Here is a 25,425-nt window from a genome sequence, read left to right on the forward strand (position 1 = left end):
CTTGAATGTCTTGGTTTTGTTCATTTTGGATTAGTTCTTTCAGCTCTTTTATTGCCCTTTTAAATTTTCTTTTATTCTCTTCAGTCCTTTGCTGTTGGCAATTCCGTTGTAACGTTCTTTTTCTGCTTTCTTTTTCTGTATTGTAAATGATATATGTGTATTTTTCTTGGAAATGTTTCACAGTTAGGAGTCGCTGAATATGCTGCCTCCTGTATATTTTTTGTAAGGTTTATTGCTGCTATTTCTATATCCATTTCAGTTTGTAACGGTAAGTTTAGAGAGATATTTCGGTCTAAGGTTTCTCTAAATAAGGGTTTATTAGTTAGTTCTATTATTGCACAGGGGGTTTATCTTTGATGGTAATTTTTAAAGAAAGTGTTACTATTATTGGTGCATGATCAGAAGACAAGTCAAAACATGCATCTGCATGACACTTTATTGTATTAATATTTTTTGTAATATAGAAATCTATAGTATCTGGTATTTTAGTTCTGTCTGAAGGCCAATATGTTGATTCACAAGTAGAGATATATTGTAAATTATCTGTCTTTATTGCTTTTAACAGTTCTCTACCTTTTGAGGTTATTATTCTTGAACACCACATTAAATATTTTGCATTGTAACCTCCTCCGGCTATAAATCTATTACCTAGCGTACTGAAAAATTCTTGAAAATGTTCTACCTTGTTATGTTTGGGTGGGCAATAAATCGCAGACATTGTTAGTGGTCCATGGACTTCCTCTATGGTTATACTGGTGGCTTGCAGGTAGTCGTTGCGGAATTTTTCTTTTTCGAAATGCTTTATATCATCTCATTATGGCTGTACCTCCATGTGGTTTATCATCAGGATGATTTGTATGATAAAGTTTATATTTGGATATTTTCAAATAATGTTTGTCCGTAAAATGTGTTTCGGAAACTATCATAATGTCAATATTTTGTTCATTTACGAACATTTTTAGTTCCCTGGCGTATTGTTGGAGCCCATTGCCATTCCAGACGGCGATTTTGTAGCTAATGGTTTCTGGCATTAGGCAAGTTTGCTGACGACGGTTGTGAGTAGACCAAGCATCGTACTCATTTGATCCATTAGTTTGGCCGTCATTTTTTCTAATCTAGAGATATTGCTGCTAGTTTCATTAGGTTGTAATGTGGTTCCTTGATTTTGTGCTGAACCATTTTCAACCATTTGGGCATAAGTTAGGTCTGGTTGACTTGGTCTGGTGTGTATACTGGTAGGTGTGGATTGTTGTAGTTGCTGTTGATGCCTTTTTCTCTTAAGGCAGGATAAAGTTTCTGCTGTAGTTTTTTGTGAACTTGAGCAACCCTTGTAGTTCGTTGGATGATTTCCGTTACAGTTAGCACATTTCACTTTATCATCACAAACTTTACGAGTACAATTTCCTGTTTTGTGTTCTCCTGCACATATTACGCATCTAAATGATTTGCGACAGTAAGTCTTTGTGTGCCCGTGCGGTTGACACTTCATGCATTGTGGTATAATTCATTTTGTATGTGGTGGTTGGCATTTAATAATATTATTTTCTAATTTGGTGATTTCATACACCGCCTTATTATTTGAATTAGGTTTTAAATCAATATAGAACATAGGCAGAGGTTTTTTTGTCGTGAGATATCGTATATTGTGAACATTTACGACCTCGTGGCCTTGTTCAGCTAGAGCTATCTTGATGGTGTTAAAGTCCGTGCCGTGATGTAATCCTTTTAACACACATTTAAATGTTCTCTCAGATTTTGGTCTGAATATATAGTACTGGGTGTTTCTTTCATCTAATTATTTTGCCAGAACTTTAAAGTGCTCCGCTTCAAACAATTGGATTTTTATTGTTTCATAGCTCACTGTTTTAATTGTGTAGTTCGTAGTGATGGTTTTCAATAGGTCATGGATGTGTTTTATTACTCCTACCTTAGAGACTGTTATTGGTGGTGGTTTGGGAACAAATTTTTCAGGGATTGGTTGTATATTCTCTTCAATTTCTTTGCTAAAGCTGTTTTATGTCTCTATTGGTTTCTGTAGTCAATAGTCACTGATCCTTGTTTGTTTCCTCGCGACTTCTTCTTCTGCGCTTCTCAATCGTTTTTTGTTAATGACTGTAGTCCATTCTTTTTATGGGGTTTGCGGTATTGCTGATTGTTCTAATCTTATATCATAGTGTGCAGGTGATTTGGTTGAATCGCTATGGTTTGCCATTTTTAGATTGTTAATACATACACAATACATAATATTATAAACAATACATTATTTCACGCACTTCATTTTTCACTCATGTATATTTTTTTGCATTAGTTTTTAACCAAAAATACTATAAATGAATTTCAAAAGAGCTATTGTAAAATAAAGGAAAATAATTGCAAAACGCTAATAAAAATGAGATGCAGTCTTCTTGTCTGGTCACGTAAACACGTACTCACTACACTTTAGGTCAACTGAGAGATGGATAACCTCATCTGTTATGCGTTTTTAACACTCAGTTAAATAACCGTAATAAAATACCGGTTTTTTTTAAAGAAAGGTATCTTTCTAGAGCTTGGAGCGTTTTGAAAATACGTCTTCGCCCTACGAAGGTTGGAACCGAACTTGCCAAATTTGATGACGATATTTTGGCTATTAGACATCAAGTCGAATGCCATTTTGAATAAGTTGGCTAAGTTGTTGTTCTAATGAAGAACCGTATGTATGTTAGTTTTTAAACAATAGTTTGCTTCACTGTTCACTGTAACAGAACTTGTAGTAAGTGATAAATTAGTTGAATATACTTTGCGTCAAACCACTTCGGTTGGATACAACTATTTTTTATATTATACTATTATATTTCCCATCTTAGAAGCTAAGGAGATTGTGACAATTTTACTTTTTCATCAATATAACGTTACCAAGTCGATTCACCGCTGTATTTTAATAACTTACAATATTGACAAACAATTGTCATTTTCCCGATTGTAACTGATTTGTTGGCACCATAATTTATTTTCGAATCGTAGTGGAATGCTGCTCGTTCCTGGACCACAGGACCACTACGTTTGCGGATTCGCTCAATTTCATGATATTGCGCTCGCTGTTGTTATTTTTGATGTGTACTAACTAGTTGATTTCTAAACTACCTATCCACTTTATTTCCAGTTTCTCTCAAACGGAATTGTGACGTACAACAAAACAACTCTCTCAACTGGCTTGTCGCACTTTGACAACCTAGCTCAGGTCGTTTTCTCCTTGGCATTATTAATTTGGATAAAGGAAGCTCTTGCAGCCTAAAAGTAATCTCTTGAAAAAGCATCAGATGTGGTTTTAATCGCAGTTTGACAATAGTAGTCGTTAGTTTTAATCAGTATTCAACAATAAATATTTGAACAACCAACAAAAATGCCGATGCTCTGTAACAATAAAACTATTGTTAGATAAAACCATTCCTTTAGAAAAACAAAATTGTTGTAATACCATTTTCCTTGCAATTAGTTTATATTTTCTCAGCACATAAACCTTCTCCCAACTTCCATAAATATTTCAAAACAAAAATTAGCCAAATTGGTTCAGCCATTCTTGAGCTTTAGTGAGGCTACAGAATAACAAATCATTTTTACCTAAATAGAAGACACATATTTTTAATATTAACAAGTCAAGGAGATGTCATTCCTCTTTTGCTTCTCACCATAGTACTGACAACAATTATGCGAAAAATTGTCATAATCAAATAGCATTCAATCTCAAATTTCTTAACCAATATAATGTTCGCTCATACCTATTTTGTGGCGTAAGTTGAAAAATCTATCCATACAATATTATTTGAATTTGAATATTGAAATTTTATTTTTTATATGCGCCTTCAGCAATAAAATCGACCAAGAAAATTAATAGTAAGGAACTAATATTGATCGTGTTTCTAAAACACGTACCAGAAGATGTCAATATAATTATATAATGAAATATCGAAATAAAATGTATCAGTAATAATCATAGCTATATTAAGTAATGTATATTGAAAAGTATATAGAAAGAAATATTGGTAAGGCCGATGACGTGAGAAATTATCTCGGTTATATGCAGATTATGGCCACTAATATAATTACGATAAATTTACCAAGTTTGTTTTAGAGACTCTTTAAGCCATATGATAATTACTCATAAATATAGGTCATAGATATTGAAACTATTGAAACTGTTGTATGTAGAATGTCTTCAGCATTTTCAACGAATTTTAAATGTCCGTCAATAACTATACTGATTGACCTAAGAAACGGCAAGCAAAATTAAATAACAGAACGCACATATGTCATTCATATGTGACTATATCCCTCTTTTAGTCCCTCACTAAAAGTAACAACCTACAGACCTGCCGGTGATAATTGGCTCTAGCATAATTTCGTATACAAAAATAACAAACTACCGGGGTATGGCACTGTAAGCGCAAGTGGAAAAACCATGTTAAGAAGAATGGGTAGAACTTTATACCAAAAAATGTTACTTGGATGACTATCCAAGCTGTTTCTACACAACAAATTGCCATTATAAATACAAATTTTAAGCCAGTATGGATCTACTATGCATAACTATTGGCTCACCCAAAGAATTAATACATTAATACAATACCAATAAACAATAATATATAAAAGTTCATTTGAAAAGTCCCCGGCCTGACACATAGTTGGCGCTACTAGAATTAAATCCATATGTTTATGTTTTTAGTTAGCCCTAACCCTCAAAAAATGCGTGTATAAATTTGACAGCTGTCACATCATTAGTTTGCGAATAATAGCATTTTGAGGGAAGCAACTTTTGTTATTATGAAAAAAATTGATAAAAAGGAATTTCGCCTGTTGATAAAATATTGCTTTTTGAAGGGAAAAAATACAGTTGAAGCAAAATCTTGACTTGATACTGAGTTTCCGGAGACTGCCGCAGGAATATCAACCATCAAGGATTGGTATGCTAAATGTAGACGTGGTGAAATGAGCACCGAAGACGGTGAACGCAGTGGACGCCTAAAAGAGGTTGTTACCGAAGAAAACATTTAAAAAATCTACAAAATGATTCTGAATGACCGTAAATTGAAATTAAATGAAATAGCAGGCACTCTAAAGATAACAACTGAATGTGTACATCATATCATTCACAAATATTTGGGTATGAGAAAGCTCTGTCCAAAGTGGGTGCCGAGCTCACTTTTGATCAAAAACAACGACGAGTTGATGATTCGCAGCAGTGGTCCAAAGCGAAGTAAAACGCAGCAGTTGGCTGACAAGGTTATGGCGTCTGTATTTCGGGATGCGCATGGAATAATTTTCATTGACTACCTTGAAAAAGGAAGGACCATCAACAGCGACTATTACATAGCGTTATTGGACCGTTTGAAGGAATTCCCCAAAAAACGGCCGCATTTGAAGAAAAAGTCTTATATTATATATCGATATTTTTCTCAAAAAATATCGCTCACATTTTTTTCCGAATTTTTTTTGGATCGATATTTCTTCAAAGAAGTATCAATAGTTGCAAATGAGAGTATCGTAATTTTGGTTGTAAAGTAAAATATCGACATTAAAAGCCAATGCTTTCGAAGGAGAGTATCGAAATTTTCTTCTGCGATAATTTTAAAAATATCGATATATCGAAATATCCCTATCGATCGATATATCGATATCCCTAGACCTCACTATAGGAATGATTTCTTATTCTTAGGAATATAACTATTGTGTATATTTAAATGACGTGTCGAAATAAAATAAAACTCATTTATTTAAATGCAAACTATATATGAATTCCACTGTTTTAGCTATCAAAAAATAAAGTATTTTTAACTGACCTCTATATATTCATGCATGGTGCATGTTGTTAAAATCACTTATTTTTGATACCAGTCTTATTTAAGAGGATATTTATAATAAATTATAATACCAATTAAAGGCATAGTATTAAACATAAATGTTTACAATTGGTATTTTAAACTTATATCTGCTTTATTTTTACGAAGATACCATTATATTTAATGTTACTATACGTATCGACATGAACGTAATAAATATATTGAACTATCTATCAGGGGTTATCATTAAATTATTTTTATTAATCTCCTAGAACGTCAACAATCTGCCCGTGGGCAATAAGTATTATTATATGATTTCAGTTATATAATATAACCATCCTAATGTAGAAGATCACTTCAGTAAGTGATCTACTGTACAACTTATAATCTAAATCTTATTCTAGATACTATTATATAACATATTTTAAAGTAGTATCCTAACTTGTTCTAAAAACTATTCTTGCTTATTCTAGAGATTATTAAATCTCACTCCATGTGTCTATTAATCAGTTCGTATGGTAATTTGCGTTTGAACCTACGCACTTCAATGTCATTGCGCACATTTAACTATTTGGCGAGTGCACTAGGAATGCACTAATAGTCTTTCAGAGTACCACGCACTAACACTCCGAATCACACTCGTTATGGGTACTACAAGGATATCGCGCTTAATCAGTTTGTTGGACACGTAATATGGGGCTTCGACGATCACTTGTAACACTTTACATTTTATTGTGGAACGTCTGGAGGATATCTATGTTAGACTTGCTAGTAGTACCTCACAGTTCAATACCATAGGTCCAAATGGGTCTAAGTATTGACTTATACAGTAAAACCTTATTATCTATTGATAATTTAGATTTACGCCCTATCACCAAATGTATTGGTTTAGTTTAACCCAAAACTGTTAGCATTTTGTCGCTATATGTTTTTTCCATGTCAAACGTCAATCGAAATGCATTTCTCAGATATATAACGTTATCTACTTGCAGAAGTTCATGATTATTAAATTTTACTGACGGACATGTTCTTCTACAAAGCATGAATGTCGCATGGGTAGATTTTGTCTCATTTGCTTTGAATAGCCACGTTTTCAACCAGAATTCGACATTGTTAAGATGAAGTTGGAGGTTTCTTGTGGCTGATATAGGATCATCTTGTAATAATAAAACCTCTGTATAGTCAGCATATGTTGCAACAGTAGTGTTTCTTCAGGTCGATAGGTCAGCTGTCTACAATAGATATAACAGTGGGCTAAGAACACTGTCCTGTGGAGCACCTGAATATATTCGGTGTGGGTCAGTATATTCGTCACCCTAACAGAGGTTATTAGAAAAATTGTAGGCAACTGCTTCTACGGTGTAATAGTTAGAGCGCTCAGCTAAAACGCGGAGGTCGCGGGTTTAATTCCCGGCGTGGACAACAACCGAGCCCAAACAATACAAAAATAATAACATAATTTTGTAACATATACACAAAATTGACCCAGCAGGATATTTATATTTAATTTATTTCAGAAAAAAATTGTTTTCTATTTAAATTTCATTGGTCAATTAAACATGACGTTAAGGCTGTCCCGTGCTAAACATTACTAATGAGCCAATGAAATGTCTTCATAGTAAAATATTTTCATACATGTGCCTATAATGGAAATTTAAATTGACCAATCAAGTTATTTGAATGACCCATTATGGCGCCCTCTGGATGTTGGGCAAAGCCAAACTTTGCGCCAGAGTCCCCTATTGAGTTGCATCTCTATTACTCTATTTTTATATTTTATTTATTTCGGGTGCCATTTTCAGTATGCCTGACGTAATGAATAATTTTGTTAGATTTTTATAACGTGGAAACTATTGGACCTGTTTTTTAATTGAATTTTTCGATTTTCTATGTTTCTCAATGTTTCTTGAAGAGTTTTTAATATAAAAACTTCTTTCATTCAAATTTCAAGGAACAATAATATTCTTAATAACAAATAATTTCTTTTTAACGATAAGTAAAATTATTATTGTATTTAAAAAGAATGCAATGGTTAAATATTGATAAAGATTGATTGAGGAAGTACGATACAAATATTTAGTGATCGTTATTCAATTTCTCTTTATAATCAAGTTAAATATATAAAATATAAAAACGTACATCATTCAAAATGAAACTTTTAATTTTAAGGTAATAAATTAGAGCAATTATTCCAAAAAAGGAAACATGCACATCTCTCTCTTACTTTTGGCACGGCTGAAAAAATATTGGAAGAGCAGGTTGGAATGAAAATATAAATCCCAAATATTAAAATACAATTAAATATATTTCTATTTAATATAATTAAATATATTCAATTGGATCATTATTCCATCCCTTTTTTCACACTGCCACTTAAAAATTAAATTTAAAATTATATAAAATTAGCTGATCTTTACAGCACAGCAAATCAAATAATTATCTCCATCCTTTCCTCTCTCAAAATTAATATGGGAAGGAATTCATACATTTCCGTATTATCGTCTGCAGAAAAATAGTTGAAGTGTGCATTTGACTGAAATAGTAATTACTATTTTCAGTCGCTAGTTTTTTTACTATCGACTAGTTCGACCGTTTTGCGACTATCGACTGTTTCTACTATTTTCAGTCGATAGTTCCCAATGCTATTTTGAAACTAAGTATTTAAAATATTAATCACATATCACATCAAGGTCAGGTATTTGAAATATAAATTACAAATTGCATAAAAATGCATTTCATTTACCTCTTAAAAAAGAAGTAAATGAAATACAAATACAAAATATGTATTTTTATTTTTATCACAAGTAATTCATATATAGTGCCCAACTCTGTATATGGCTATGGATTTACAAAAAAAAAATATTAACGTAGTTCTTAAATTCAAATAAACATTGGTCAAAATAGAATTTTAGTTATTAAAATTATAACACTAAAATAGTTAATGATTAACTCGTATGGAACAAGTATTATTATGTGCGATAAGACACTATTATCTCACGCACCAAAAAGAGTGAACAAGAACGTAGTTATTTTATATATTGGTATTTTTAGACATACTTAGTAATGTTTTTGCAATTACCTAAAATTATTTTATTATTCCTCTTGGTAGGGGATGCAGTAGTAAACAGTAAACGTGTTCCTCCAAAAGGTGTCTTATGGAGAAATAGACGCGACATCCATAATAACAAATATCAATTGTTTCCTGAAGATAAAAGGAATTATGATTTGAATAGAATATTTAGTAACTTAAACACAAGCCCTTCTGACCCTGGCCATAGGTGCGTATGGTGTACAATTAGGCAGTTAAATATAGTATAAAAGTAGATGTCAGAGGATAGTATTCAATCATAAAGGATTCTGATAAAATGTATAGTTATATTTTGCTGAACACATTCGATGTAATATGCCTGCTATAACCTATAAATCTATCTATTTGTCACAACAAAGCTATATTTGCCAGGAGCTTTATATTTTTATTAAAATTGGTACCTTTGCAAACAATCAATCGTCACTTTCCTATTTTAACATACACTAGGGTGCATATATATATATATATATATATATATAATTTCTAACATATTATTTTAATTTTGTAGCGACGTAAATGTAAAAACAATCAAGAAGGTGGCTCATATCTTTTCAGTAGCCACAAAATGCCGTACAGGACATATAGCCATTACCACTTCTAGAGGTGTAATTTGCAGGGAAGTTTTTATTTTTTAATGCCCAAACATAATGTTTAATGCAAAAATATATACTGTTCTGCTATTTAAATATATGATGCTCATTGTACTAACCAACATTTTTAGCCCTTAAAATGTATCTACATTATAAATAATATAAATGTACATTTTTATAAATTTTTTATCTCTAATATTGTTAATAATAAAACATTATGCTTTAATAATTTATTTTGTCATAAAAATTACATTTAAAAACAGTCCTGATCACAATATAAACTAAATTGTAATATATTTAATAACTCCAACCACTCAAAAATTGACTTCCAAATTAGCAAATTAATGTAAAACTTATAAAAATAATTATACATTTTCTGAAAAAAGAAATAATTAAACTTTAATTTCACCAACAGGGATTTTGATGTTTTTATATAACAATTCAAACAAATATAATACAGTGATCATTAAAAGAAAGTAAAAAGGTTAATACATTGCATAAGCCTACTAATTATCACATAATTCTAAAATACTACGATATTGAATTTTAATTTGAAGTTTCCTTTTCTTCATTTAATTTGCGACGTTTAGCTCTAATATCAGCCATTGTTTGCTCTATAGACCTGACATCCTTCTTGTTTTCACTAGGTACTATAAAAAAGTACATATATCCATTACTTATTAAACAATAAATATTATTATTAATTATTATTAATATTATTAAACAATAAATATATTATCCAATATATTTACCAAATCCATATGATTTATTCGTTTCAGTTTTTCTAGCTGCCTCTAATGCTGCTTCTTGTCCTATTATGTGAGCATATTTATCTTTATAATTACTACTAGGAACTACTTTCTGTCTTTCTGTATAGTCTGATTCCTGAGCTTCAAGTTTTTGAATTTCTCTCTATAAATAAATACAAATCATTATATAGTAATTAGATTATTGTATACTTACACTTTTAATAAGTTTTTGTCTAATCTCCTCATTCCAAGGTTCACCACGTCTTCTAGCAGCTAGTTCATCTTCACAAGGAGCATTTTCCTTTCTATAGACTCTAATATATCTATCTACACCGTCAATACCAAATGCATAAGATAATAAATCTTGAGACTCAGCAACCTCATGTCTGTAATATCAAATTAATTTAAAGCACTAAGCATATATATATACAACTTACACTATGCTCCTTTGTATCTGATCCATAATATCAAACTTTAACATAACATTTTTTGGATCTTTGAAATGACTAAGAAGTTTAGATTCAACTCTATCTTTAAATCTTTGCAAACGGTCCTTTTCCTCCTTTTGTTTCTTTTCAATTTCAGCTTTTTTCTCTAAGTAAACATATATAATTTATTTCCTTATTAATATATAAATATCTAATCTACATAAATATATATAATAAATATAATAAATTAAAAGAAAAATTCACATGATCTAACATACATTCGTATATATTTATCTTACTTTTTAATAACAACCTTTCCTTTTCGCTTAATGATGGAGGCTTATCCATTGACTGCATAATTGACCCAAGTAAATCCATATTTCGATATAACGATTAAAATACTGGCAATAAAACAATATATCTAGAAAATTAATTTTTTAAGGGCCATTTGTAATTGAAGTTTACCTCTCTTCTTTTTATTATTGTCAAAATTACAACAGAAAATAGTTATAGGGATGAGATTTCAATAAGTGTAAAGAAGAAACTTAGATATAAAGGTTATGTCATAAACGACATTTTAGATATCCAAATCAAATATTTTAGGGAGGTTATTTGGAAGATTAACATTAAACGTCAAACAATATTTAATTAAAAATTTTATTTTGTTATGAAAATACTCTGATTATTTTTAATTTGGTTATTAAAAGATATTTAAGGTAACACTTAGTTAATAAAACTTATCTTATTTTATGCATTTTTGTCATAATTAATAGATGCCTGCTGTTCCTAGTGGTGTATATTCTCAACAAGGACCTTCCTGTTTTGATAAGATGAAAATGGGATTTTTCCTTGGCTTTTGTGTGGGAATGGCTAGTGGAGCATTGTTTGGGGGCTTTTCAGCATTAAGGTAGCAAAAATATATTTTGAACAAGAACATTTCTTAATTTTCTTATTATAGGACTGGTCTACGGGGGAAGGATTTAGTAAACACTGTTGGAAAAGTAATGTTGCAAGGAGGAGGGTCATTTGGAACTTTTCTAGCTATTGGTTCGGGACTTAGGTGTTAGCATTCTTAAATATATATTTTAGTAAGAAGCTTTAAATTACTTGTCTCTGTAGATATTTACTTATTTCCTACATGGTTTTTAATAAATAAATTTTTTGTTGGTTTAAATATACTTATATTTCACTAGCATTTATCCATATCTACAAAAAAGAAACAACATTTTGAATTTATAGAATGTGTAATTTAACAATAATTTTTAAAAACTATACATATATAACATTAAACGTAACCTATACAGTATAAATATAACATTAAATAAAATGTTAAATGATAATTGAGAACAATTCATGATAATTGGTTCATTACAGTGAATCACAATTTCTTTTAATAAGTTAAAGAGTTAATTAAAGCAAGGCAGAAATCTCCCATATCTTGATGACTCTATCTTGACCAACAGTCACTAACTTCTTTGAAGTTTCATCAACATTCATTGATGTAATGTTGTGTTTAGCATCGTGAAACGTTGCCAAAGATGGTCGCCTGTAAATATTAAAATTATTTGATAATAGATGAAACAATTATATAAAGAACATTAGAACCTATGTTAAATTATTTTTTTAAGTAGTTGGAACACTCACTCTTTATCTTTTAAAATGTTGTGACAATATTCGCAAACTCGTACAGCAAACTCATAACCCATTTTTGGTATAGTCAATCTAGCTTGAGAACATTTTTCACAAATAGCTTTTCCACAATAACGACAATGGTGTTGACGTAAACCAAGTTGACGCTGATCCATCATTGCTCTGTAAACGATATTTTATTAGTATTTTTACTAATTTTTGGCATATACTGACCTTAAATTCCAAAAGAATGGTCTGCCACACAACTGACACACATCAGATTCTTTCCATTCAGGAGTTTCCTGTCTTGGTTGGTTCATATCCCAGAACACTAAAACTCCATCTTCTCCAGCACTAACTAATTGTTCGGTCGAATCAGAATAATGTAATGATGACACCTAATAATTCATTATGTAAATGCCTTTATATAAGAGATAATAATTTACCTAAAATATAAACAGTTTACCTTATTATGATGACCTTGCAGTTCATAGGCGTTTCCTTGCTGACCTCCAATATCCCAAACAATTACAGTATGATCAAAGGACCCACTAAAAAGCATTTTTCTTGCTACATCCCATGTTAAAGACCTAATAGAACCTGAATGCCCCTTCAATGTTGTTATCACTGTGGGTCCATTATTATCCAACTTTAACATGGTTATTTGACCAGAATAATCTCCAACAAAGGCATGTTTTGATTGTGCATCAAATCTAGATTATTGTTAAGGATCCATTTTCCTATTAAACATATACATTTTACCTAACAATGTACTTTAAAATGTTATTAAAAAGGATACTGTAAAGCAGTGCACCATGCTTCAGCATTATATATACCAACATTTCGCCCTGTTTGAGTGCAATTGTATGAAAACACTTTATCTCTTCCAACACTTAAAACCCATTCACAATTTATTGAAAATATTATATCTGTTACTCTTGCTTGATGAGCCAAATATTCTCGAACAGGCATCATCCTGTTAAAATCAGATGCAAGAGAAAATTCTGAAACAGTTCCATTTTCCTGACCAATGAATAATTGTCTTGTTTCTACAGTATAATACACCGAAGTTGCACCACTGGGCATATATTGACATATACTAGGCCAATATTGCCCAGAATCTCTTTTCAACCATACTCTTACAGTCCTAAAATACAGTTATTTCTTTTCAGTATGTTAAATTGTTTTAATTTTTATGACAAATTGAATATCATCTATTTTTATAAAAATGAGACTGATTTATTTCCTTAGGTCAAATGATAATATTTATTTATTATAACATGCATCCCACTTAATCCATTTTATTTATCCGACATATCACCATTGACCATTTTAAATATAAAATTAGACCAATCTAAAATCAAGTTAACATATCATATAATCAATATTTTCGGAAATCTTTGGAAATATATTTAACAACGGTACAATTAATATATATGTTATTATATCGTATTTATAACAGAAAAGCCATCTCTATAAACGCATTAATTAATAAACAAAACAAGATGTTTGACTCACTTATCGTCGGATACACTGATAACACCGTCTTCCCCTGGAATAATCACCGCAGCATTTATCTCATCACTGCACCCATCTAATTTAGCTAGCAGAACGGGCTTTTTCGTTGTACAAAATCTATCATTGGTTTGGGTGGCCGGTTTAATTTCTGCTGCCATTTTCAACACCCGATTTTCTAAATCCTTTTCAACTTTTGTCTGTCAACATCATTCTGACGATTATAGCATTCTTCTTAATTCAAACTTGGCTTAACGGCATTAATAAGAGGATTGCATTAGATTCTGTAGCAAATTAATAAATTAATTTTTTTAAACTTTATATATGTGATTATATATAGAAGTACAATTTGAAATATATTACTAGTTTTAAGTTATAAATTTTCTTTTTCGATATTATTTCAAATAAGAGTTTTGTATTTTTTCAAATTTAAAATCGAACGGTCTTATTTGCTGTCAAGTTGATTTGTTTCTAACCTTAATGTTGTTATATGTTTTTAATAATTTGAAGATGAGATTTATAAATTAATTATTTATTATATATCATTAGAATTAGTATTATGCTTTAAATATTTTAGGTCTACAGGAATATTGGCATCACATATTTATAAAATGTGGCCAATTCTATTGGATATGACTGAGGAAGAATCTATTCAAAGTTTAAGACATTTAGGTATAAATAATTAATATAATTTGATTACATGTTTATTAATATATAGCTATGTTTAGAAGTATATAACTTTATTATTCTAATATGTCCTTAATATTTAATTTTAATTTCATATTAAAGCCTTGAATTATTAAACTAACCAAATTTTCATATAGCTTTGAAATTATTGTTTTTTATTTTGCCCACTTTTGGCTCTGTTTTTAGAACTAGAGGCGTATTCGTCATTAGTATCTGCATTAAGGGCTCAAGGAAACCTGAATCAAGAAAAAAAAAGATTACTTAAGGAGACTTGTATAGCTTTAAATATTTCAACAGATAGGCACAAAGCAGAAATTAGAAGGGCTATTAGTGACGAAAGATTAAATACTATTGCATATCAGTGAGTATCTGTGAAAAAGAATATATATATACTTTATTTTTTACATTTACAATTTAGTAAATCTTGACCAATGAAATATTTTAAATCATTTTTGTTATGTTAATTTATATACTTATTAATTTAACTAAGACATATTTTCTTCTTAAAGTATTACAGGACAGCTATCCTCATTAGAAGATTGGGCTCAAGAAGGTAGAAGATTAGTTCCTTTGTTACCAAGAGTGCCACCTCAGACCCCATATACAATAATAGCAGATGATGCATCTGAAGCTGCATTACAATATAATAAACAACTTCCATTACCAGCTAATACAGAACGTAAACGATCTGCCACATCATTGTCACCTGGTTCAAGCAATGAATTAGTAGGGAAATCTCAAACCTTTCGGGTGCCTGAAGTTCCTAAGGATGATTTTAAGAAAAGAAAAAGTCATATTGGTGAAAATAGTAGCTTAGCTCAACATTTATTAGGAGCAAATAAATTGAGTAAAATTCAACAAATATATCGGTTAGTATAAATATGTTAAGAAACATTCTAAAAATGTATATGTAATATGTATAATGAATGTATTGCTAAATTTTTAGACAAGCATCAAAACCTTCTAAGCAGAAGCATAAAGATTCAGATGAAATTGAGAATCAAGAAGCTGTAAAACAGACAACTTTAAGTACTCCTAGTTTAAAGGTACAAATAAATTCAACTCCATCGAATAATGTTTTGCAGAAAGTTAATGTTCAGAGCATAAGTGTATCTACTTTAGAGTCAGATCCAGTATTAGATGAAAGTTTTAGCAGAGATCATATTTCTGACTCTGCTATGGTAAATGAAAATCAGGCTCCCTCCCCACGAAATATCAGTATTAAACTAAACAATACTATAAAATCTTCAAGTAGTACAGCAGAAGATACTGAGCATTCTGCAGAAACTGTTATAAAAATTAATTCTCCAAAAACAATTAATAAAGGTCAAAAATTAATAGTTGTGTCAACTGCCCAATCTGTCAGTACACAAAAAACACTCTCTGTTCCTTTGAATAAGTTGTCTAAGTTCAATTTAGAAAAATTTAAAATTGTGGGAAGTAGTCAGTTTCCTACAACTTTACAAGTTTCCAGTGTAGGAAATAATCAAAATCTATCTCCTAAGTTAGTGACGCTGAAGAGTACGTCAGGAAAAAAGGTAATACCACTGTCACAACTCCACATGTTGAATTCCAAAGGATTGAAGGTTGTACCATATAGTGGGAAAGTATATGATAAACACATAACTTTACCTAACATCCAGCAAGATGTGCTGGTTAAAAAAGCAGTGATTACAATTAATTCTAATGTTGGAAACGAACCAATTCAAGTACTTAATACTGGCGAAGATAAAGGAACTATTAGTTCTTCATTGAAAGAAACCCACTGTGATGATCAATTAGACGAGCTAGAAGATGGTAATGATAGCAATTTACCCGAATTAGATAATGATTCAAATTCGGAAAGTAATGAAGTAACTGATACAGATGAAGACTGCAGTGAGTAAATTTTTTGTATTAAATATGGCATTCTATTTATGTTAATTATTTCTTAAAGGTGACAAATCCTGTGACAAGTGACAATCCTCAGTTTAAAAGAACATTATAAGTGTAAAATATGTGGTAAATAAAATGGCGACTCTGTTTTTAGAGTTGCACGGTATTGAATAATAAGATTTCAAAAATTTCATTCAGTCTTATCAATACGTTTTTGATTTACAATATTTTTTAAAATTAATTACATCTTACATTAATCTACTTAGTACAATCATAATTTACACATTAATTTATTACTACTCTTCTTTCGTACTTGCATTAATATACAAGCAAGGCGAGCACGAGATTAATACATCAGTATATATATTTCCCAAATTAAAATAAAACTAAACTACTTAAGCTAAAGTTAAGAATACACTTAAACAAGTTCGTGTTTGTGAAAAAGTTCTCATTTTCTGGGTGTTGCCCAGTAGCTGCAGTGCTTCCATGTTGCTGTGATTTAGCAACCTTATTGAATGTTTTAATGCGATACCTTGTATCATTTCGTATATCCATTTAATTTCAAGATCATCGTGCAGCGGTTCCTTGGTTACGTAGTGATACACATTGGCAATTAATTGTAGTTGTTTTGGGTGCATTGGATTACTAGTTGGTTTGATATTTAAGTGCAACCCCATATTTGCACCCCATAGGTCCAAATTAGCTTTATGATTGACTGATAAACTGACTCTTTGATTTTAGGTCAAGTTGATACTATCTTCCGAGTATCAGTACAGTTGCTTGACTTTGAGTATAATCTGTTCTGCTTTTTGTCTAACATGATGTTTCCAATTTGACCTAACATCGATCTGATTTTGCTTGAGGAATCGGGTATCCGTCAAGTGATATAATTAGATTTTTGTCATATCCCCGCAACGCAAAATTAACATGGACAGATTTGGAGCTATTAAGCTGTATTTTTCAGTCCCTCGTCCATTTGTAAATCTTGTCGACTGCTACTTATACTTTTTCTACAGCCTTAGACATCTTAGTACATCTTTTGCTATGATAACTGTGTCGTCGGAAAATGTTCTAAGGGTTGTTTCTTTTGTTGTTAGAATATCAGCAATATAGAGCAGATACAGAAGTGGTCTCAAGACTACCTTATAGAACTACAGCCGAAATAGGTTTGACTGTTGAGAATGGCCCTTCGTGGGAGACTAAATTTTCTTTCGAAACAACTGTGTGTGCTATTCTACTGCACTACTTACTCTGTGCACTTGGTCAATTGTCCAGTGATTTCGAAATCCAAACTGGATATCTGGTATTTCTGTACATGGTTTAATTCGTATTAACATCAGTTTCTCAAATAATTTTGATATCGCAGGAAGCAGCAAAGTAGCGTTATGAAATAACTTTATGGCTCTGGATATATGCAATAACTTCTCTTCCGGTATACTACAAAATCAGATAATATAACATAAAATAATTTTAAAAATAATTTTTTTTAAATTATAAGGTTTTCCCCCTTTAATTACAAATAATTTGGGTTAGTAATTTATTTAAATAGTGATATTTTCTTATTATTTTTTAGATATTGTAAATGAAATGGAAATAGATTCATATAGTGTTATAGATGATAATGATAGAGGTACTGATGATATGCTAGAAGGATGCGAAATTTTCCAAGATGGGGAGATTGTTTAATTGAGACTAGAGAACGGGAAGATAGCTTATTAGATTAAAGGACATCCACTAGTCCGTTAGATGGATGTGTTATTTATTTAATTTGTAAAAAAACTTCTTTGGTAATACTAAAGTGGATATTTGTGATTTTGTAAATGTTTTTAATTTTCGTGGTTTCAAACCATCGCTCAATTGATGTAAATATTTTTGAAATTGTATATGTGTAAATAAGAAACAATATAGGTAATTTTTTAAATGTTCTTAGGCTGTTTCATCAACAGATCATTAAACATACTTTTATTATTGTATTTTTTTATTACCAATCTGGAATATTTTATAGAATTTAGATAGATTTTATTTATTTAAAATACAGTTTTAAAAAATGGCGTGTACATCAGAATAATTGAAAATAAACATTTCTTTTTGGTGGAAATAATGACATATTCTTTTGAAATGGCAACAGCTTCATTATAAACGGTTTGGACTGTTAATAAATGCTAATTCATCAGCATCCGTTTTGCCGCATGCAGAATTCAACTGTTCTATGATGGCCTAATCTCCGACTATCTACAGAAAACTTTTGTGCATTATTATATATGTATTTCAGTCTCATTTTTACCAACAAATCTTTTCTGTTAATCTGGACGAGACCTATTGTTTAACGTAAGTTGCGAACCGCGGTCCTCGGCATTAAGCTTACCGACTGGCTGACGACTAAGACAGAGACAATCCTAGAAGACATTCGGTCTTAGTCAATCTGGTTACAGGTATGACTGGTATGGTCCTGGCTGGATTTTCCACTATTGCCCATAAAGGCATTATAGTTACAATCACAAATATAAAGTACATCCATGTCCCAGCAGAATTTGAACCCGCGATTAACACTGCGCCGGCAAACCTATGTATATTTAAGCCAAATATTCAGAATTGGACTAAGCTATTTCTAAGCGTGCCATAATTAAAATTGCTGAATTGAATTCATCGACATCCAGAATGAACACAAGAATCCAGTCCTAAAAGAGTCCTCCAGAGTCCAGAAATTGACAAATTGTTAATGCTATTCTTGATTATATCTAAATTAGTATAGTGCAATACATTTAATAATAAATACATGCATTTGCTAATACCTATCATAGAATAAATAAATAATAAAATGGATTTAGATTATATAAATTTCTTTGATAATTTTTAAATTTTTTTTCAAGAATCATTGCATATATTACAGCATCTACGTTATTTGCCAGGTTTAATTTCATTTGGTTTCGAACTTCATATATCTCAAAAAATGTCTCCATAATAAATCATTTTCAGGGATTACAACGCCCATGGAATTACACCTGAATTTTTCTTCAGAGATGGAATTCATAAATTCAAAAGTAGTTTTAAGAATTTAGGTTAATTATATTGATTAAAAAAGAATATTTTATGTTAAAAGTACTATTACATCAATAAATAGATATAAAACCCTTTATATATATGCTCAATTAGTAAGAACAAAACAATTTAAATCAAGATGACATGTACAACAGATGCTACTCTAACAATATGACATTTTCTCTCTATTATATTTCTACTCTAACATTTTTTTGTGTTGGTTTGGTTTGAGCTGATCCTCTGAAACAATGTTCTGGTTGGAGTAATAGCACTCGTAACCGTAATGGGGCACGAGGGCTAAATGGGAGGAAGATATCTAATTGTTATACCACGAGATTTCCACTAATCAATGAATAAATTAAATAATGATAGAAAGGGACCGATATTATAAACCAAGCAAGGCAGTCCTCTGGTGGATGAATTTATTTTCCGAGTGGTCCGCTTGCCAGGCCAGACGCACATTGATATTCCAATGAATCATGGAATTCCTGAGCATAGCTTGAATTAAATGTACCAAAAAATATATTGCTTTATTATTGAGTGGAGACGCGTGTACTGATTAAAATTAGCCAACATTTCACAGTCCTTACAGGTTGTAATTTTCAACTTTGATAATGAGTGTTTCTTACTAAAGCATTTGTCTTCTCTAGGTGAGCAGCCAATTAACACTGCTTTATTTGACCAATTTAAAAGCAGGATTATTATATGCCCTATAAAGCTTGTCTTAATTTCTTTGGTGTCTGGATATCTTAAAAGAAACAAGTATTATTTGTTTGGTAATTTATGAACAAAAATGATAATTTTTATTTTTTAAAAAGAAAAATATACTGTATGAATACATAATACATTTTATTATAGATTCAGAAAACTATGTAGAAGTGGCTGCAAATCTAATTATGTTGCCAAAACATTTAAAATAGTATAGTTATTGCTGTTCAGCTGATTCTGTTGTTTCCTCACTGTCACCAGATTCATTTTGGCTGGCATCAGGTACCCAAAGACCTGAATCAATACATCTTTTGATGTGTTTCTTAGCTTCCTCCTCATCCATGCTTCTGATAGTTTCTTGTAGCAACTTTATATCACGAGTATCAAAGCACTTCTTTAAGTTATCTGGAAGAGAATTGTATACTTCTACTGGGTCTAGACCACCAGGTCCTAATCTGCTTTGCCTTTCCTCTTCTTCATATTCCTGAAATAAGATCATAAACAGTTATTTCTAAAATGTAGAATAAAATGGAACAAATAACCTTTACTGCTTCTTGAACTTTTTCTGCAGCTCTTTTACGAATTCTCTCTTTAAATTGGTTTAATTCATCATCAAATGACTTTTTATATTCTACTTCAGCAACTTGAATCTTGGAGAAGAATGCATCAACACATGCTCTTGGGTCATAATCCAGTTGTTTAGCTAGTTCCAAAATATATTGCATACATATAGTTTGATGAGCTACATGAGCCATTAATTCATGTTTCTAAGAAATATAGATTTTATAATGATAGAAAAAAATAGGATCTTATACTAACCTCTTCAATTTCTAAATTTATACACCATATCACTAAATAATTAGCAGTGTTCTCACATACTAAATGATTGTGGGATTTTAGAAATTGTTTGGAATCATCATATTTCTGGAGCATTCCAAAATGTTTTAGATCTTTTTCATTTTCTTTTATAAATTCCTTTAATCTTTTTTCTTTTTCCTCCTCAGATAAATGTTCATCTTTTGGACGTTGAGGTTTTGCATTTATGACAGTTTTAGCAAAACCTGGCTTACTGATGGTATCTACATTCCATGGAGTTAACTAAAAATGTACACTTAAATTAATTAATATAAAATTAATAAATTAAATTAATTAATAAGAAAAATTAATAGCAAGGGGCTTTTATACTTTTTCCTTTTTTTGAAAAGCTTCTATTTCTTTTTTAATGGCATCTGACTCAATCTCCAGTTGCTTGAGTTGTTTTTCTAAATCAGTTATAGGTTTATTTGATTCTTTAGCTTCCTGAAGCTTCTTGGTGACCTCCTTAATTTTCATTTCATTTCCAGATTTCTTTTTATCAATCTCATCTTTCTCCCGTTGTATCTCCTGCATGCGTTCTATTCTTGCCTGATGTCGCCATCGAAACAGTGAAGGAGTATCGATATTAGGATGAGTGTCATCTTCATCATCTGATACCTGTTGAAAAAATTAAACATAAAACGGAAATTAACATAACATTTGTAATTGGTTGAAGATATATTTTACGGTAATATAATAGTTTTTTATATAGATTTTAAGGCTATAAAGGATACAAATGGTTACATGAGGTACGAAATTTTATTTATTACTTAAACATACAAATTACAGAGACAACTTACTTCAATATTTTTCCATTTGCTGTAGTCTACCATTACAAATATTATAATATCCAAGAATTTTTCTAAAAAACAATTCTAATTTGACTATTTTCTATGTTTGACTGTTCTGGAATGTTTGTGACATCTGTCATTTTTAAAACAAAATTTTTTTATTTCTAAGTATATTTTTGCCAGTATTAGGATTGAAACACATAATTCAATTTTATTAAAAAACAAGAGCAATTAAAATTAGTAAACTCTGCAAATATTTAAAAAATTGATTATTTAATAAATTTATTTGATTGGGCAGTGTCATCTCTTGGTCTATCACTCACTTATATAATTATTATTTATTTTTCTATTTACTAATTTTTATAAGATCCTTTTTGTTGAGCTTTGTGATTAATTGTAATTATTATTGAGACATAATCAGTATGTTAATTTGTAATTATAATTACAATTTATAATTTTTAATATTTTACTTGTCCTTCGCCATTTTGCCATGAAACATGTAATATGTGGTAAACAATATATTTTGATAGACAAGATAAATTATATTGTGTTTGCTGAAATTCGTTAATTGGAAAATTATACAAGAACTATATTAACATAATAAAAATATAAATATTAAATTTATAATGACAATCGAATTAATTATTTAAAAAATATATTACCTGATCATTATTGTTAATATCATACGTTGCATTCATTGTTATGAACGGCATATAGCAACCCAAGTAAACCATTGTTTAACGATTTTATAGACTAAATAATCAAGGAGAGATTGCATATTAATAAATGCTGATTCATACAATTTTGTTTTACAATTCTTTTCTATTTAGTATTTATTATAGATTGTTGGTCTGTTTATGAATTAATTCTTCTTGATTTGTTTTTTGTCTGTTCTATAATTTGTATTATAATTTTGTTAATTGATTTTTTACATTCAGAAAATTATATAATCGATGAACGCTTAATATGTTTCTAAAGTAGCTCGGCATTTATATATTTGATGCTGCATTCGATTTTATTAAACAGAGAGACTTGTTTGATAATTTTGAACTAATTAACCTTTTAAAAATTTATGAAAAGTGAATTAGTAATAGTAAACTCATAAAATAAATTATTATTCGCTTGTTAGGTGTACAAATAGGAATGAACTATTCGAAAGGTAGAATAAGTCGTTACAAGCCAGTTACTGTTGAAACTGTCCAAAGTAAAATCTTTATCTTTATCTTGTGAAAATATAATTTTGTGAATCGTCGATTTTTGGCATTCTTCCACAACCACCTTATTAGAGGAACGAAAACCTTTGCAGTTTCTGATTTGGTTTATTACTTAAGTAGTAAATGCGATGTTCTTACTTTGTTTTACTGACCCCAAGTACTGGATGTCCTGCACTTTCTCTAGCTAGGCCTCAGTTTAGACGATCACCTCTTCATTCGACGAAAATTTCCCAGCGAGCGTTCTTTTGAGATCTGAGAACAGGAAAAAGTCGCTGGGGGTCAGATCTGGAGAATACGGTGGATGAGGAAGCAATTCGAAGCACAATTCATGGATTTTTGCCATCATATTCACTGACTTGTGACACGGTGCATTGTGAATTAGCATTTTCTTTTTCTTCAAATGCGGCCGTTTTTAGGCGATTTTGCCCTTCAAACGGTCCAATAACGTTATGTAATAGTCGCTATTGATGGTCCTTCCTTTTTCAAGGTAGTCAATGAAAATTATTCCATGCGCATCCCAAAATGCAGACGCCATAACCTTGTCAGCCGACTGTTGCGTTTTCCCACACTTTGGAGCGGGTTTATCGTATGCAGTCCACTTGGATGACAGTCGATTGGACTTCGGAGTGAAATGATGGAGCCATGTTTCATCCATTGTCACATATCGACGCAAAAACTCGGGTTTATTACTCTTGATTATCTTCAAGCACTGCTCCGAATCATCAACCCGTCGTTGGTTTTGGTCAAAAGTGAGCTTGCGCGGCACCCACAGAGCTATCTCATACCCAAATATTCGTGAATGATATGTTGTTCATGTTCAGTTAATATCTTTAGAGTGTCTGCTATTTCATTCAATTGCAATTTACGGCCATCCAAATCATTTCGTGGAGTTTTCAAATGTTTTCGTCGGTAACAACCTCTATTAGGTGTCTACTGCGTTCACCGACTTCGGTGCTCATTTCACCACGTCTAAACTTAACATACTAATCCTTGATGGTTAATTTTCCTGGAGCAGTGTCCGGAAACTCGGTATCAAGCCAAGTTTTAGCTTCAACTGTAGTTTTTCTCTTCAAAAAGCAATATTTTATCAACACGCGAAATTCCTTTTTATCCATCTTTTTCACAATAACAAAAGTTGCTTCACTCAAAATACTATAATTCACAAACTAATGATCCGACAGCTGTCAAATTTATACATGCATCTTTTGAGGCTTAGGGCTAACTAAAAAAACATATGGATTTAATTCTCATAGCGCCATCTATGTATCAGGCCGGGGACTTTTCAATTGAACTGTTAAGTCTTTAAGTTTAGCTTAAGTAGATTAGTTTTATTTTAATTCGGTACAATAGAGCAGTAGTAATAACATAATTTGTAAATTAAGATTGTACTAAGCATATCTAATGTAAGATGTCATTAATAAAAAGATATGCCTCTGCATGTCTAACTATATCATGAAGAATGCTGGAAGCCCCAACAACAGTATTAGCGAATATAGACTATCATCAGCGAGCATAAGAATATGGTCAAGGAGTTTGTAGTATCATATCGAAAACTATTGTTGTTTTAAACTTTTCATGAAATCATGGGAAATTGAAAATTCCATTAAAATCAATAAATCATTTAAATAAAATTACTTGTTTTGTTTGTTTTGGTCAATGACGCATATTAAATATATTTGTTGATGAAATTTTACTAAAAGAACCACCAGAAAACTGAGAAATGGTAGTGGTCGCTGATTTATGTTATTTCGCGTAAAGCATTAAGTATTAATCTTTCATAACATTTCTTGATGCAATAGTGTTTTGGTACTTCGATAAAAATAAAAATATTAATATTAGAAATGGTACTATATTAAAGTTTTCTTTTGTTAAAAATAGTAGTTTACAGTCAGAAAATTAACATGTTGTGTTGTTGTTTTGAAATATTACGTTTAAAACTTATTTTTATTTTTCTGAGAACAGATGGAAGTAATATCAGCGGTTCCTGAATTGAGTTCGATGGAATTCAATGATTCTGTGGAGAAGTCACTATTGATATTGTCTGTATCTAATAATTAAATAATTAACCAATTCTTAAACCCTACTAAGCGTTTTACATTTTTACAGTCTTATCCCTAAATACTTCACCCATACCTCTCATATAATTGCTGATTTTCTTTCCAGGATTGGAATTGGCTTATTGCATCCTCTCCTTGTCCCCTACCCCAATTTTCTCCCTTGGGCCTTCACTACTTTCTTGATAAACATATATTTATATTAATTTTATCAAAAAGGACTTTGTCCTTATTAGGTCCAAGTTCTTTGAACTTCTCCACTCTCGCTTCCCTGGTCGCAAGCATATATATACCGATAGCTCCAAATCTCGCAGGGGGCTTGGCAGTACCTTTGTGGTGGACAACCGGGCATTCCGTTTCAAGCTCCCTGAACAGGGTTCAGTATTG

At 30.9% G+C, this 25,425-nt stretch overlaps 6 protein-coding genes across 6 annotated transcripts; 3 read left to right on the forward strand and 3 right to left on the reverse strand.

The window, feature by feature from the left end:
• The first annotated feature begins 8,726 nt into the window (after positions 1 to 8,726).
• On the forward strand, positions 8,727 to 9,727 carry LOC143193597 (uncharacterized). Its single transcript, XM_076399915.1, has 3 exons — positions 8,727 to 8,857; positions 8,926 to 9,094; positions 9,413 to 9,727. The coding sequence occupies exons 1-3, from the start codon at positions 8,758 to 8,760 to the stop codon at positions 9,537 to 9,539; spliced, it is 396 nt and encodes a 131-aa protein (XP_076256030.1). The 5' UTR covers positions 8,727 to 8,757; the 3' UTR covers positions 9,540 to 9,727.
• LOC143193596 (sperm-associated antigen 7) lies at positions 9,710 to 11,170 on the reverse strand. Its single transcript, XM_076399914.1, has 5 exons — positions 10,971 to 11,170; positions 10,681 to 10,837; positions 10,458 to 10,629; positions 10,247 to 10,406; positions 9,710 to 10,144 (listed from the first exon to the last, which is right to left on the reverse strand). Exons 1-5 carry the CDS (start codon positions 11,047 to 11,049, stop codon positions 10,041 to 10,043), a joined length of 672 nt encoding a protein of 223 aa, XP_076256029.1. The 5' UTR covers positions 11,050 to 11,170; the 3' UTR covers positions 9,710 to 10,040.
• A 62-nt stretch (positions 11,171 to 11,232) lies between these two features.
• On the forward strand, positions 11,233 to 11,845 carry LOC143193598 (reactive oxygen species modulator 1). The gene is made up of 3 exons (XM_076399917.1): positions 11,233 to 11,387; positions 11,445 to 11,578; positions 11,630 to 11,845. The coding sequence occupies exons 2-3, from the start codon at positions 11,445 to 11,447 to the stop codon at positions 11,736 to 11,738; spliced, it is 243 nt and encodes an 80-aa protein (XP_076256032.1). The 5' UTR covers positions 11,233 to 11,387; the 3' UTR covers positions 11,739 to 11,845.
• A 51-nt stretch (positions 11,846 to 11,896) lies between these two features.
• On the reverse strand, positions 11,897 to 13,976 carry Wdfy2 (WD repeat and FYVE domain containing 2). Its single transcript, XM_076399913.1, has 6 exons — positions 13,819 to 13,976; positions 13,100 to 13,447; positions 12,767 to 13,013; positions 12,535 to 12,698; positions 12,316 to 12,483; positions 11,897 to 12,217 (listed from the first exon to the last, which is right to left on the reverse strand). The coding sequence occupies exons 1-6, from the start codon at positions 13,974 to 13,976 to the stop codon at positions 12,082 to 12,084; spliced, it is 1,221 nt and encodes a 406-aa protein (XP_076256028.1). The 3' UTR covers positions 11,897 to 12,081.
• LOC143193594 (uncharacterized) lies at positions 13,933 to 18,475 on the forward strand. Its single transcript, XM_076399912.1, has 5 exons — positions 13,933 to 14,487; positions 14,689 to 14,863; positions 15,012 to 15,371; positions 15,449 to 16,380; positions 17,951 to 18,475. Exons 1-5 carry the CDS (start codon positions 14,427 to 14,429, stop codon positions 18,061 to 18,063), a joined length of 1,641 nt encoding a protein of 546 aa, XP_076256027.1. The 5' UTR covers positions 13,933 to 14,426; the 3' UTR covers positions 18,064 to 18,475.
• A 1,709-nt stretch (positions 18,476 to 20,184) lies between these two features.
• On the reverse strand, positions 20,185 to 21,931 carry Cdc37 (cell division cycle protein 37). Its single transcript, XM_076399810.1, has 5 exons — positions 21,780 to 21,931; positions 21,310 to 21,597; positions 20,944 to 21,222; positions 20,667 to 20,891; positions 20,185 to 20,608 (listed from the first exon to the last, which is right to left on the reverse strand). The coding sequence occupies exons 1-5, from the start codon at positions 21,810 to 21,812 to the stop codon at positions 20,342 to 20,344; spliced, it is 1,092 nt and encodes a 363-aa protein (XP_076255925.1). The 5' UTR covers positions 21,813 to 21,931; the 3' UTR covers positions 20,185 to 20,341.
• Positions 21,932 to 25,425: the final 3,494 nt, after the last annotated feature.

The sequence above is a fragment of the Rhynchophorus ferrugineus genome, unplaced genomic scaffold, assembly GCF_030347505.1.
Source record: "Rhynchophorus ferrugineus isolate W39M unplaced genomic scaffold, kcgeb_rfMv2 rfM3, whole genome shotgun sequence".
Lineage (NCBI taxonomy): Eukaryota > Metazoa > Arthropoda > Insecta > Coleoptera > Curculionidae > Rhynchophorus > Rhynchophorus ferrugineus.